Source organism: Falco naumanni, chromosome Z (genome assembly GCF_017639655.2).
Source record: "Falco naumanni isolate bFalNau1 chromosome Z, bFalNau1.pat, whole genome shotgun sequence".
Taxonomy (NCBI): Eukaryota; Metazoa; Chordata; class Aves; order Falconiformes; family Falconidae; genus Falco; species Falco naumanni.
In genome coordinates this window covers 42,898,590-42,912,835 of record NC_054080.1, presented here as the reverse complement: position 1 = coordinate 42,912,835, position 14,246 = coordinate 42,898,590, and the positions used below count along the sequence as shown (strand labels likewise).

At 44.3% G+C, this 14,246-nt stretch overlaps 1 protein-coding gene across 1 annotated transcript in view; it reads right to left on the bottom strand.

Annotated features, from left to right (window-relative positions):
* Positions 1 to 2,434: 2,434 nt before the first annotated feature.
* Positions 2,435 to 14,246, bottom strand: part of SLC28A3 (solute carrier family 28 member 3) — a 46,454-nt gene continuing 34,642 nt past the window's right edge. Inside the window, exons 13-17 of the mRNA XM_040579990.1 lie at positions 13,035 to 13,232; positions 10,231 to 10,312; positions 9,252 to 9,350; positions 6,770 to 6,893; positions 2,435 to 3,190 (exon numbers count right to left, since the gene is read on the bottom strand). Of these exons, the coding sequence (XP_040435924.1) occupies positions 3,088 to 3,190; positions 6,770 to 6,893; positions 9,252 to 9,350; positions 10,231 to 10,312; positions 13,035 to 13,232 (606 nt within the window). The 3' untranslated portion in view covers positions 2,435 to 3,087. The remainder of the gene's footprint in view (positions 3,191 to 6,769; positions 6,894 to 9,251; positions 9,351 to 10,230; positions 10,313 to 13,034; positions 13,233 to 14,246) is intronic.

The following is a 14,246-nucleotide window of genomic DNA, read 5'->3' as shown; positions in this document are numbered from 1 at the left end:
CTACAGTAGGAAGCTCGACAAGGCAGTATCAGATACATACTGCCACCCAGTTGGTAGCTTCTGAGAGTGACAGAGTCATTGCCACCTGTGTTTCATTAACTAGTCATCTGTATTAGGTAGGACATACTGTGCACTGCCATGCCAGTAGCTGCAAAGCAGGTGAAGTTCTCCTTTTTTTCCAAGACCTTTGAAACAGTGATACTTCCACGTAGGCTTCATCCATTACTTAATCCATTACTTCCAAAATGTTCATGTAGATCTTTGAATCTATGCAAGACAGAGTGTGTATTGGGTTTGTATGGCAAGGGGCGGGGGGGAAGGCTGTAGGGGTGCCTTCTGTGGGAACCTGCTAGAAGCTTCTCCTATGTTCAATAGAGCCAGTGCCAGCTGTCTCCAAGAGGGATGTGCCACTTGGGCAAGGCCAAGTCCACCAGCAATGGTGGTAGCACCTCTGGGATAATGTATTTAACATGGGTGAAAAAAACCTGTGCAATTGCATCAGGAGACAGAAGTGAGAATATTTGAGAGCAACAACTCTGCATACACCTTAGGTCAGTGAAGAAGGCAGGGGAGGAGGTGCTCCAGGCACCGGAGCCACAATTCCCCTGCAGCCCTTGATGGAGACTACAATGTGAAGCAGGCTGTGCCCCTGCAGCCCATGGAGGTTAATGGTGGAGCAGATCCTCACCTGCATCCCCACGCCAGAGCAGGTGGATGCCCAAAGGAGGCTGTGACCCCTTGAGAAGCCCGTGCTGGAGCAGCTCCTGGCAGGGCCTGTGGCCCCATGTGGAGAGGAGCCCGCGCTGGGGCAGGTTTGCTGGCCGGGCTTGTGACCCCACGGGGGACCCACGCTGGAGCAGGCTGGGCCTGAAGGACGGCACCCGTGGGAGGGACCCACGCTGGGGCGGTTCATGAACTGTAACCCATGGAGCGGGAAGGACTCATGTAAGAGAAGTTTGTGGAGAACTGTGTCCCATAGGAAAGACCCCACTTTGGAGCCAGGGAAGAGTGTGAGGACCCTCCCCCTGGGCAATAAGTTGCAGCAGAGACATGTGATGGACTGACTGCAGCCCCCATTCCCCACCACCCTGCACTGCTTGTGGGGAGGAGGTAGAAAAATCAGGAGTGAAGTTAAGCCCAGGAAGAAGGGAGGGGTGGGAGGAAGGTGTTTTTATGATTTGGTTTTTATTTCTCAGTATTCTACTCTGATTTGATTGATAATAAATTAAATTAATTTCCCTAAGTCAAGTCTGTTTTGCCCATGATGGTAAATGCTGAGTGATCTCCCTGTCCTTATCTCAACTCATGAGCTTTTTGTTATATTTTCCATCCCCTGTTCTCCTGAGGAGGGGAGTGATGGAGTGGCTTTGGTGGGCATCTGGCATCCAGCCAGGATCAAGCCACCACAAGTACCAGCAAGCATTTCATTAAATCAAATGTTTCTTCTCAGCTCTGTTGCAGGTTCATTGTTGCTGGCAATCACGTTGTTGGAAAGGTGTTCGTTTCCTGATAATTCAGGGTCTAAGCTGCCAGGTTAAACCTGAGTAGGTGAAGTGTGCAGCTCCCGTTTTGTGTCAAGAGAGACACAAAGACCTCTACATTGAACTCCTAGTACCATCACAACAGAGGCGAAGTTGTCACCTGGAAGCATGATGGTACTTAGCAATCCCATGCTGCTTTTGCTGCAGTTTTTTGCCACATTTAGCATGCAACGTCCCATGTATATCATCTTCTGATTAAGCCATCAGCAAACCAGGAGGGCAATCTCTTTGACCATGTGTAGGTAGAGGCAATGTCACATATCCTCTGCTAAAACTGCCTTCTATATAATCCTGCTATAGAGTGTCAAAAAAGAGAAGAAACTCCACATCTCTTCTGTAGGAGGAATGCTGATGCCTCAAGCTATATGAAGGGCTTTTCTAGAAGTTCATGCATGGTTACCTTTACTAGCTGGAATAGTTCTTTTACCAGGTTACAATTGCAGGAATGGGGAGAGCAGCCATTTTAAAAGCCTAATATTAAATAGAGCATGTTAGGGAGCAGCCAGGAGGGAGAGTGCCAGTTATGACTGACTAATAAACAGAGTGTGTGGGATGTGTTCTGCTTGACAGTGAGAGTTAATGTTTTCGAATTAATTGCCCTTGAAAGAATAGATTTCTCTATTTCAGACTCTAAACTTATTTGAAAGATAAACCTGCCATAACCAGTATGCTGGCTAAAAATGGTGGACCAAACACATGCAGTTTCTTTAGCACAGGTTTGCAGAAAATATTTGAGTATATATCTGCCATAATCAAGATTAGCAACTTTATTCACAAACACTGAAAACTGGGGTTGACATGCAGTCTCCTAAATCTAGGTGGATGAGGCCAAAGAAAAACACCTAACAATGTGATACCTGTGATAAAAATCACAAGTAGTAGTAATACTGGCATTTATAATTTTCTAGAGGATTAAGCTAATAAACTGAGTTTTACAGGAAACCTACATTTTTTACAGTAAGTGGCTAGTCCCTGATTTGAGTGCTTCAGTGACCTACCTGGTGGGGTGCACCACATGTTAGCAGTTCAGTTCACATGCAGCCATAGTTACTAGAAGAAATGTGTAGAGATTTCTGAGAAGAGAGTAATTTATCTTCGTGCAGTAAAAACATATCTTTGGTATAAAACAGAGCAGAAATACTATTAGGAATGGATGGCAATTCTAAATATTATTTCTAGTTCACAACTTCTATAAGTGGCAGTCATATCCTCTAAATCTGATTTTCTTCTTGCCCACAGTAGTTTAATTCTACAGATACATCAGTTTTAGGGTAGAGATGAAATCCGGAGAATTAAGCTCAGAAATGTTCCCTTCTGATCTGTAATGGGAGAAGAAACCTGCAGCAAAAGGTGTCTTGCATTTGTCTTGTTTAACTCATGTGTAATTCCAAGCAAGTCAGAAGAATCAGGCTGCTAAGAGGTGGAACATAAAGGTTGTGGGGAGAGGGTCTGACACTTGCTATGGAAAAGGAAATTTTTTATTATGTTCCTACCGAGGAACAGAGTTCTTATTTATGGCCTATCCACCCAAAAGACAAGGCTTAATTTAAGTACAATGAGAAGCAGGTTGATCCAGTATTTGGCAACATCCTTTCAAGAAACTCAGGCTGTAGTTTCTTCCAGGGAAGATCTCCTGAGAATGATTTACACTAGGGAAGGAGAGAAAAGCAGAAATCAGATATACTCTTTTTCTCTTATGGAAATTTTCACCCCTCCCCCCATCTCCCTATATATAGTGTGTATATGTATACACACACTCATATGCACATCCACATGCACACACACTTGTGCATGTGCACATACACACAGAGAGACACACTTTCTCCAAAGCAACTTTAAATGTGTTAAATTTCATGAGAAATTAAATGGATTTTCCAAACATCAGCCGTGTGCCATGACCAGATGTTCTCCCTTTTTATGAGGGTAATGCCTGGTTTTCTGTATAAAGTACCCGTGCCTTGGGTATATCTTCCTAAATAACTGAAATATTGGTGGTTTCACTTCACTATTCAATGTTTTTGGATCTTTGAAGCAGTTGCTCTTCTGGGGTCTGCAGACAAGTTAGTTGACCTCAAAGACTTAGCCGTGTACCTTTAAGACAGCCACAAATTGTCAGGTATGTAAACAGGGTGTGAAGAACTGGAACTTAGAACCGCAGCATACGGGCACCTACAGCAACAGCAAATAGCAAGCAAGAAGGACACAAAAACCTATCAGGGTCTAACACCTGCACTGTCTAAGATATATAAATAGTTTGTATAAACAATAAAGGCCGTTTTGTCCGAAGCCAGCCACGCAGACATAGTGTTTCTTTTAAGTCCACCTCAACTTGCATCACCACATTGCTCAACATTCGTTTTGGTGAAAACCCAGCAAGTTCTTGTCTTTGTAGCAATCTGGTAGAGTTAAAATTTGTGTGATGAGGAAAAGTTGGAGCAGTGAAGAAATATGAATGAAGGATGAAGAAATATGAATGAAGGAATGTAGCCAGCATCACAGATAATTTTTACTGTGCAAAGAAATTTTTGATACTCATTCAACATTATGATAAACTGGTTTGGAACTTCAGGTTGCAAGAACAGAAATTCCTTGCAGTGAAACTACAGGCTGGTCAGCCTCACCTCCATCCTTGGAACTGTGATGGGACAGCTTATCCTGGACATCATCTCTAAACATGTGGAGGAAAATGAGCTTATCAGGGGTAGTCAACATGGATTCACCAAGGGGAAATCATGTTTGACCAACCTGATAGCCTTCTATGATGGAATGGATGGACAAACGAGGGGAGAGTGGTGGATCTTGACTACCTTGATCTCAGCAAGGCTTTTAAAGCTCTCTCCCATAACATCCTCACAGGTGAGCGCAGGCCGGGTGGGCTGGGCGCGTGGGCAGGGAGGTGGGCTGAGACCTGGCTGATGGCAGAGCCCAGAGGGCTGTGACCAGCGGCGCAGCCCAGCTGGGGGCCCGCAGCCAGCGCTGTGCCCCGGGGCTCAGCACCGGGTCCCGTCCTGCTCAGCCCACCCACCGGCGCCCTGGGCGAAGGGGCAGAGCGTGCCCGCGGCCAGTTTGCTGGTGGTGCAGCGCTGGGAGGGCGGCTGATACCCCGGAGGCTGCGCTGCCGTTCAGCGGGGCCCGGGCAGGCTGGGCTGGGGGGCGGGGGGGGCGTCATGAAGCTCGGCAAAGGCGGGGGTAGGGTCCTGCGCCGGGGGGGCAGCGACCCCACGCACCAGCACAGGCTGGGGCTGACCTGCTGGCAGGCAGCTCTGCGGGGAAGGACCTGGGAGGCCTGGAGGGCACCGAGTGGCCCGTGGGCCGGCAGTGTGCCCCGGCGGGCAAGAAGGCCGCTGCCAGCGTGGGCTGCATCAGGAGGAGCGTGGCCAGCGGGGGGAGGGGGGTGTCCTGCCCCTCTGCTCTGCCCTGGTGAGGCCGCACCTGGAGTGCTGTGCCCAGCGCTGGGCTCCCCAGTTCAGGAGAGACAGGGAGCGACTGGAGAGGGGCCAGCGGGGGGCTGCCGAGGGGGTGAGGGGGCTGGAGCATCTCCCTCATGAGGGAAGGCTGAGGGAGCTGGGCCTGGGTAGCCTGGAGAAGGCTGAGAGGGGATCATACTAATATCAATGCATACAAAGATCTTAAAAGTGAGTGTCATGAGGATGGGACCAGACTCTTTTCAGTGGTGCCCAGTGAAAAGACAAAGGCCAACAGGCACAAACTGCAACACACACAGTTCCATCTGAATATGAGGAACAACTTCTTTGAGGGTGACAGAGCCCTGGGACAGGCTGCCCAGAGACGCTGTGCAGGCTCCTTCTCTGGAGACATTCAAAACCCACCTGGACTTGATTCTGTGCAACCTGCTCCAGCTGCACCTGATTTATGATCTCCAGAGGTCCCTTCCAACCCTGACCATTCTGTGATTCTGTGGTATGCAAGTGCTGATGTTCAGGCAGAAGCTGGTGATCTTGACACCAACATGAATGATTTTTTGAAATTACATTTTTGTTAAGAGTTTAAATCCAAAACTGTTACCATAAAAATAAGGCCACCTCACATACTGCATATGCCAATATTCAAAACTACATTTTATGCCAAGGCATGGAAAGAAGAAATGTGTCAAAAGAATAATACAGGGGAAAAAATATCACCTGAAGTTAGAACTGAAATTTTGATTCTTGACATGAGGAGTTAAACATGTGAAATTTTTTAAATTTCATGCTGCCAGAAGTCTTGATACTGAGAAGATGTAGTAAGTTACTGCTCTACTACACACACAACCCCCCTGTTTTTGTTAAACGAGTGGGTATGAAGGCAGATCCAGTGAAATCAAAACAATTCTGAAAAGCCTGAGGATTTTGTCAAAAGAATTTTTGTAGGTTAGAGTACAGCAACATCACTGTTACATTTGCATTGTATATTTCTGTTGTAGACAAGTGCTTGACGTTAGAGCATTGTCTTTGCTAAAAGAAATGAGAAAAGAAGGATGATGTTCTTGTATTTTCAATAGCATGGAAAAAAGGTGAATTAGAGTATTTATTTCTAAAGCAGTTAGCTGTGAAAATGGAAAAAAAAAACCCAGCACATTAGGACAAATGTAAAAGTTTCTTGCCATAACCTCAATACGTGTACCTTTGGTTCTTTGTGGGATAATGTTAAGTCTGAATATATTCCTTTTTTAACATAGCTGGTTTTTTTCCTTTAACTTCGATAGAGTTTTATCAAATACAATTTACCTCAGAATATTTTTCTACTTCAAATGTGTGTAAAGTTTTATATGTAAACAAGCATTATTACTGTTACGCTCAGCTAGATTCAGACAGCAGAAGGAAAAGCTCCTAGCTTTTTTCAGCTAGACTTATGTTCAGATACTATGTTCGTGTGATATTGGTTCAAATTTTTGATTCATTTTTTGTTGCTATTTGAGGTGACCTTGAGACAGACCACTGAATCTTTACATCATAATCTATCTCTAGCCTTTCAGGGAGCTTAGGTTTGGACAAAGATGTTTTGTCTTCTCTGTTGGTTCTGGTTCTGTTTGGCATGTAACAGAGAAATGCCCAAGAAAAGGGAAGAAATTTAGAAGCATTAAAATATCAATTTCTTCAAAAGATGCAAGTTCATGGAAAACAAGTGCCTAAGGAAAAAAGCTAAATACAAAAAATAAAATTAGGCTTTTAAAGAATATGTGAGCTCCCTCAGTTATGCTGATAGAAGGATAAAGAGTTGCTCAATACCTGGTGAAGAGTTGCTGGCAACATTCCACTAGGTCTGTGCTGTTGACAGGGAAATCTGTGGAGCTGAAGGCATTTCCTAGCAAGACGTGGCAAGGAACTTCCAGACCAGGGACAGTCAGCATTCCTGTGAAGTAAGTAAAATTTTCTTAATGAGTAATGAAGAGGAAGACCTGGGAATATCAGTCACTAGGGCATGGTCAGATGAAACATTCTAACTGACACAAAATCACTCCCCAAGATGGTTCTGTGAAGGTATAAGATTGAAATCCTTGATTGTGGAATTTTTAACAAATCCAAATAATTTTACAGAACTGGATTAAGGGGTGACCACAAACATTTTTTTGTAGGTAGAAATTAAACTATAGTAGCCACTTAGACTATTGTTTTTTTCTGCCCCTTTTAACACTACTAAAAGGTATGCTAATGGCTCTTCCACTGCAGGGCCAGTGTGCTTTCATCAACTAAAATGGAGCTATGATGCAATGATGCATTTATAGCAGTACAAGTAAATACAGGAACTTTTCTTTTAAATGGAGATAGTTATGGTTTATTCATCTTTGCTTTGCTAGATTTCTCCAAAATTTCCTATAAACAGTAATGTCAGCATCCATGCAGTAATGAAGAGACAAGAATCCTATGAAGAATGAAGACTTGAAGAATCATTTAGGTTGGAAAAGACATTTAAGATCATCAAGCCCAACGGTTAACCCACAACTGCCGAGTCCATCACTAAACCATGTCCCTAAGCACTGCATCTATGCATTTTTTAAACACTTCCAGGGATGGTGATTCCACCACTCCCTGTGCAGCCTGTTCCAATGCTTGACCAACCTTTCAGTGAAGACATTTTATCTAATATCCAATCTAAACCTTCCCTCGTGCATCTTGAGGCCGTTTCCCCTTGGTCCTGTCACTTCTTCTCTGGGAGGAAAGACCTGTCCCCATCTGCCTACAGCCTCCTTCCAGGTAGTTGTAGGGATCAATAAGGTCTCCTCTGAGTCTCCTCCTCTCCGGGCTAAGCCACCCCCGTTCCCTCAGCCGCTCCCCATCAGCCTTGTGCCCCAGACCCTGCACCAGCCTCGCTGCCCGCTCTGGCCACGCTGCAGCACCTCAGCGTCCCTCTTGCAGCGAGGGGCCCAAACCTGAGCACAGCGTTCGAGGTGCGGCCTCACCAGTGCCCAGTACAGGGGGCAATCACTGCCCTGGTCCTGCTGGCCACACTGTGTCTGATGCAAGCCAAGATGTTAGCCTTGTTAGCCACCTGGGAAATATCCAAGTAACATCCCCTTGTACATAGTTGTGGAACCCAGACACAGTTTTAATGTGTTCTTAACTGGGGTAGTAGAAATTGCTTGGCTCTTTTACCTTCTTCTGGGCATAAGGAAAGCATTGTCATGGCAGGAGTGGGTGGGATGTAATTTTCTTTCCAAAGCAGATTTTATTGTTTTGGAAAGATTTCCCAGTGGCTGTTGGCAATGTTATTCTTAAGACCAGGATTGTGAAATGACACATTTTAGTAAGGCTCCCTGATTCCTCAGTTATACAGAGTAGTGTCGCATGTTAAAACTTCATGGAGAGCTGTGAGATAATGACATTTCAAGTGTACTAGTTCTATAACCTTCAGAAAATAGTGCGGGCTTATCCTTAAAATGTGTATGTTTCTGTTGCTGCAGTGAACACAAAAGGATAGGGAAGCTGTGGTAGAAACAGACATGCTGTTTTCAGCTACATGAAAAACCAAGATCTTTCATCACTAGAGGAATATGAGTGCTTTAGCCTTCATCATGCAATTCTGCATATCACACACTCAGAAAGAAAGCTGGGAAAGGGATTGTTCAATAGGGGAGATAAATTTTACCTGCTGAATCATATCTGGTCAATTAATTAATCTCTTGTACTGTTAATACTATACTCTTTTTAATTTCCTCCCTAAAATGGCTCTTTACTCAGCTTGAAGGCAAGACTGAATAAGGATCTGCTGTTGAATCCCACTTCAGGACAGTTTCATTAATTCAAATACTCTGTGGGAGCACTAGCATCCCAGAATGTCAATTTAACATTAAGGCAAAAAAGTTTTTCAGCTTCGCCCTCGCTGTTCCACCCTTCTTTCCTTCCACTTCTCCAGTTTTGCTCCGTAATTATTTTTGTATTTCTGTAGCCAGTGGTGTGGGGGAGGGATTTTAACTCATCTATAACTTGCTTTGTTCATGAGTCATGTGTTACACACAGACTAACAACAAAAAAAAAAAAAAAAAGGGGGGGGGGGGGGCGGGTAGGGGGTAAGACATAATGGAAGAGATAAAATAAATCTTTTCATATTCTAGTTTCCAGGAACTTTTCGTAGCATAATGAGTTTTAATCCTGCCAAACCCGAAAATACCAGCGTTTGAGTGACCGGCGCCGCTCGGCCGTGCCTGCCGTGCCGACGCGCTGCCACCCTGTGGTCACCGGCTGCAGGGGACACCAAGCGCGGGTACGGTACCTGCAACACAGGCGGTCATGAAGCAGGCGACAGTTCCTGCAATCATAGCTCTGAAAGCACCGCCAGCTATTTCTTTTCTTTTTGAGGGAGCGATGCTTGCTAGGAAGAAAATGAAAGCGCGTGTCAGCCATAAATACATATAAAAAAAGATGAGCCTGCCAGTTCTTCCACTAGAAGAGGAAATTCGCACCCTGCAGTTTGAAACAGGAGAAACAAGGAGGGAAAATGAGACAAGTTAAGTGGGCCGTTTGAAGGCTTAGCGCCAGTGTTGGCTCTTTCTGTTAAGAAGGTGGCTTGTGTATAAAATGGCGCCTTCTGTTTGCTTTGGCAGTTTGCATGTCTGTGCTGGCTGATGGCAGCTTTCAGAAGCAAATGCCAGGCACAGCACTGGCGTCTGGCCCCCATGGCTGGGTGCTGCTCTTCCGTGCTGTCCCACTACTGGCACTACAGGGCCCACTAGGTCTCCAGGGTAAAGGCAGCTGCCAGCAATGCTGGCTGCCCAGTGAGGAACCCAGATGATTTTTCAATTTTTCTTTTTCCCTTGAGATCTGAAAAGCCTTTCCCCAACATTCCTTCCTCCTGCCCTGCCCCCTTTCCCTATGAGCCTACTGCACATAGGTGATATTTTTACAGGAAACAGCCAAGTTTGTCTTTCAAACCAGCAGGCTACCAAGACGGTTTTCTTCTCCTGAAGCCTAAGGGCTGTAGCAGCTCAGGTTTGTGGTGTGAGGGCTGGACTGGGAGTCCTGTTGGCAGGGCTTGGTCCCCTCCCCTTGCCTTCAGCCCCTGTCACAGAATTTCCATGCCAAAGCCTCTGGCCCTCTGTGAGCTTTTCCATGCAGGGTTGGGTGCTGGGTCTCAGCAGAGCAGCTGCTCATCCCCTAATGCTGCTAAGCTTCACCCACAGCCTGTTTGGTACTGCGGGTGTTTTCACTGGGATTTGCTTGCCAAATAAATTTTCTGTGAGCGGTGTCCTTACTGAGGCCTCCTATCACCAGTCCGAGGGAGCCAAAGTTGGCAAACCCACAAAGGGCATAGGTAGCAATGACTTCAGAGCGAACCTGGAAAACAAACACACACCCTGTTGAGTGGTTTGAGACTCTTGCGTTTATTTACAAGTATGAAAACACAGCATTGTGGCTCAGTGCCCTGAGGATTGAAATCATTCTTGCTTGCTTGCTTGTTGCCCCATTGTGCAGCTTTCAGCAAGACAGGCTCATTCTCTTGCTGGAAGGTGCAGGCTTTCATACCCATTGCCTGTGTGAGGACTCATAAATCATGTAGTGGTTTGATTTTTCATGTATATTGCTGTGCCTCATTGAATCAAGAACTAGTAATTAAAGACAAAAAATAATTCTTGTCTTACTAGTGACAATCTGGCTGCTGTTTTCTGAAGGTATGAGTCAGAGACCTTTAACCAGCTTCTTGTTCATAGCTAGACTGCCTCTACAATACGTCATTGAAACCCCAAGTTTTGGTATGTGTCCCTGACTTCTTTGCCCCTGAACAAGCAGAAGGCTCTGTGTACAAAGCTGCTTTGCGTGTACTCCGCCCCAGGCACAGAAGGAGAACAAGGAAATGTGTCTCCGTGGGTGCTTTGGTGTGGTAACAGGCAGAGGGACATTATGATTTTGCATTCCCCATTAGCAGCTTATTTATTACCTTCCCGACTTCAGTCACCTTCCTCCTCTTGGGCAACACCACCTCAGTCTGGACCTCAGAGCAGAGGCAAGGTTGGGTTGGCCTTTGCCCCCATGGAGGGGCCCCTTACAGGACACAGAAGTACTTTTGGGTGAAATCAGGCTACAAACCTTGCAAACCTTCAGATACATGTACTTCAAGTATTTTGGGAAAGGAGAGCAAATGAATCTGAACTCCTATTTAATGTGTTTTAGGCCCAAGCTGAAGATGCCCGAATGAGTGTTCTGGTATGTTTCGTGTTTGTTAAAAGCTTCTCTGTTTCCATTCCTGCTTTATAAAAGCCAGTATGTAGGTATTTTCAGTCACTCTGCACATATGCAGGAAAATGCTTTTCAAGTACCCACTCTACCTACTCTTCCTAGAAAAGGCTTTGTGTACTGTGACTTCCTTGGCACTTAGCTCTGAACACGGGTAGCCTTGTTATTACTAGCACAGGTGAGGGAGTTCAGAAGACTGCTTGTTTGCTCACTCTGACTGAATATCTGTGCCTGGATATATTGGAGACTTTTGAAGCTGAAGAGAAATTAAAAGTGGAAGTCAAGTGCACTCTCGCCTGAACTGTTGTACCATAGTTAAAATGGTTACTGGGCAGTTTTTACTAGTGTTAGGAATCAAAATAATTTTTATATGTCAGAGTTTTTTTACCACAGAAGCTAGTACAGCTCTTCCTATGTATTGGAAGTGAACATGGAAGTTCTATACAAACAACATCTTACTAAAAAAAAAAAAAAAAAAAAAGAAGAAGACGAAAAAGATGAAATACAGTTGATGTGATCTGCATTTTAAGGCTTCCAGATTTAAAAAACCCTTCGCTTATTCAGGAGTTTAGAGCCATATTATGCTTATAAAACATAACATGACTGTAGCTGAGCTGATCAAAAGTCCATCTAGGCCAAGATCCTATTTCCAGGAATTCCAGGAACACTACTAATGCTCAGGCAAACGTGTAAGTAATTGATCAGACCACCTGGCTTTTTACCTCCACTTGTGAAATATGTTCTGGTAATGAGGGATGCAAGTGGTCAGGAACATGCGTTTGGTTTTGTATATAGTGCAGGTATCCACAGCACCACCCCAGATTAAATGACAATTAAAAGCTGTACAAAAGGATTTTTCCATATTAAGTCCTCTATGGTGAAAATTTGTCTTGATTTGAGGAAGAAAGGCCAGTGCAGGAGTTAAGCCAGATATCATGGTTTTCATTGCTCGTGTTTAGACTGAAGACAAACTCAGCGCAGGCTGTGCGTGTGAATGCCATATGGGGGAGCAGTCATGGCTGCAGAGGTCAGCCTTGATCACTGCATGCTTTTTGCCCCTGTGCACGCATCTAGGATGTCCTTCGTATTGCCATCCTCTAGGTTTCTTCCTCAGTGCACTGTAGCGAGGATTATGTATCCTGTTGGGTGAATCTGGGTGGATGTATGAATGAGAGGTGGGCCCAGGTTTCCAGGCTGGAAATCCTCTTGCAAACTAACTTCTTTGGTGATTGAAATAAGTTGATTGGACTCAGTGCAGCAAGGGAGGTGTATGCAAGGTAATAACACATCTTGTGTTACTGCCCTCTTGTATTACTGGAACACCTCTGATGGAGATTACTGGAGAAAGTAATGTCCATCAGAGGTGTTCCAGTAATAACTTAAATGCTACCACCTAAAGCTTGCTGGATACCCCTCTTGAAGCTTAATGCTTGGCTAACCCTCTGCAGGCATGAGGATCCTCCAGTTCTTGCCCAGGATTTTTCTTGCCCAGGGAGAATATCCCATAGGGAAGTACTAGCTACAAATGATGTGAGAAGAAACCCACCTTGAAGACAGTCTTCATTTTAAGTGCAATGTCCTGTGGGACCTTCATGTCCCCCATAACTATGCCTTTCTTTTGCTATGTTTGTTTGAGATAGCTAGTGTGATGACAGTCATGGTGGCCTCACAAAGCAATGCTGCATTTTCATAACTGAACTCTGTCACTGAAAGACACACTTCAGAATAATATGCAACCATTATCCATTTATGCCCATATTGAAAAATAAGGTGAGTTTTAGCAGAAAACTATTATATCAAATAAATCTGTAGAATAGTTACTTACATTCATATACTGTTTCACACCATTAATGTACATGCTCCCACCCTTTTTTCGGTTGTGAATCAGTTTTGAGAGGCGCTCATAAGCTACAAATTCATTGAAGAAAGTTTTGTAACCTAGTAGTCCGCCGACAATAAAACTGTCTTCCCAGTCTACCCCCATCATGAAAGAAAATGGCATGAAGACATAAGCACAAATGTTCTGCAAAATATGTAAGACAAAGCAGGTCAAAAGATACGGTTGGTCAAAGAACAATGCCATGTAATAAGTTCTTTAAACTTAAAATAAGGATGGGTTTATTTCAGCAGAGGAAAATTGGCCTTGAATTATTACTTCCAACAGTCTGGGAGATAGAGGGATTTTAATAGTAAGGTGTACTTGAGTAATTTTTAAAAGACTAACCCAAAATCTAGGTATAACAAAGCAGTTATGTACATCCCTAATTTTACACTTAAAGTAAAACAAAAGTTTCTGTGCCTTTTTTCTCCGACAATAGCTTCAGACTGGGCATAGTGTTTGAAGCAAAGAAGGAAGGCTGAGTTAAAGAGCTGATTAGAGAATTGAGAGTTCTAGTTCTTCCACTGATAAATCAAATGTGTTAATGAACATGCTTAATTACCAGGTTATTGGACTCCAACTGATATAAACAAAAGAGTTGTCTCTGCATAAAAACTGTGCATCTGACATAATTAAATCTGTACCTTTTTCCCAGCATTAAAAGTTTTTTGCAAATTAAAAAAAAAATCCCATATCACAGCATAGCATATTTTTATATGAGTGACAATAGCTCCAGTTGTGAAAGGGTTTAATCAGATTATCTGGCCTTAGTGAATGTAACTGAGGTGTTTAAACAGTTACTATTTGCGACTGGTTTCTCTGCCCACAAAAGGCTAGAGGTTAGTATCCCTCAAAAGGCATGGCTGGCTGAATGCAGCATGTCTGTGGGTCTCAGCTCCTTGTGGGTTATCTATGTGTCCAAAACTTACTCCATCCAGCAGTTATTAAAATACCAGCCCTTGCATCAGTGTGGTTGAGGTACGCATACTTGGGCCTTTCCTCTGTTGTGGGTGTCTGTTCAGAGGGATAATCTGTGGAAGCTGTGCAGGGTAACATCTTAATGTTGCTGAAGCCACATCTGCTGTGCGTGTCTATTCACTTCAGCAGCACCTTTGTCACAATGTTGTATTATTTTTATTTGACACAGGACTTTCCTTA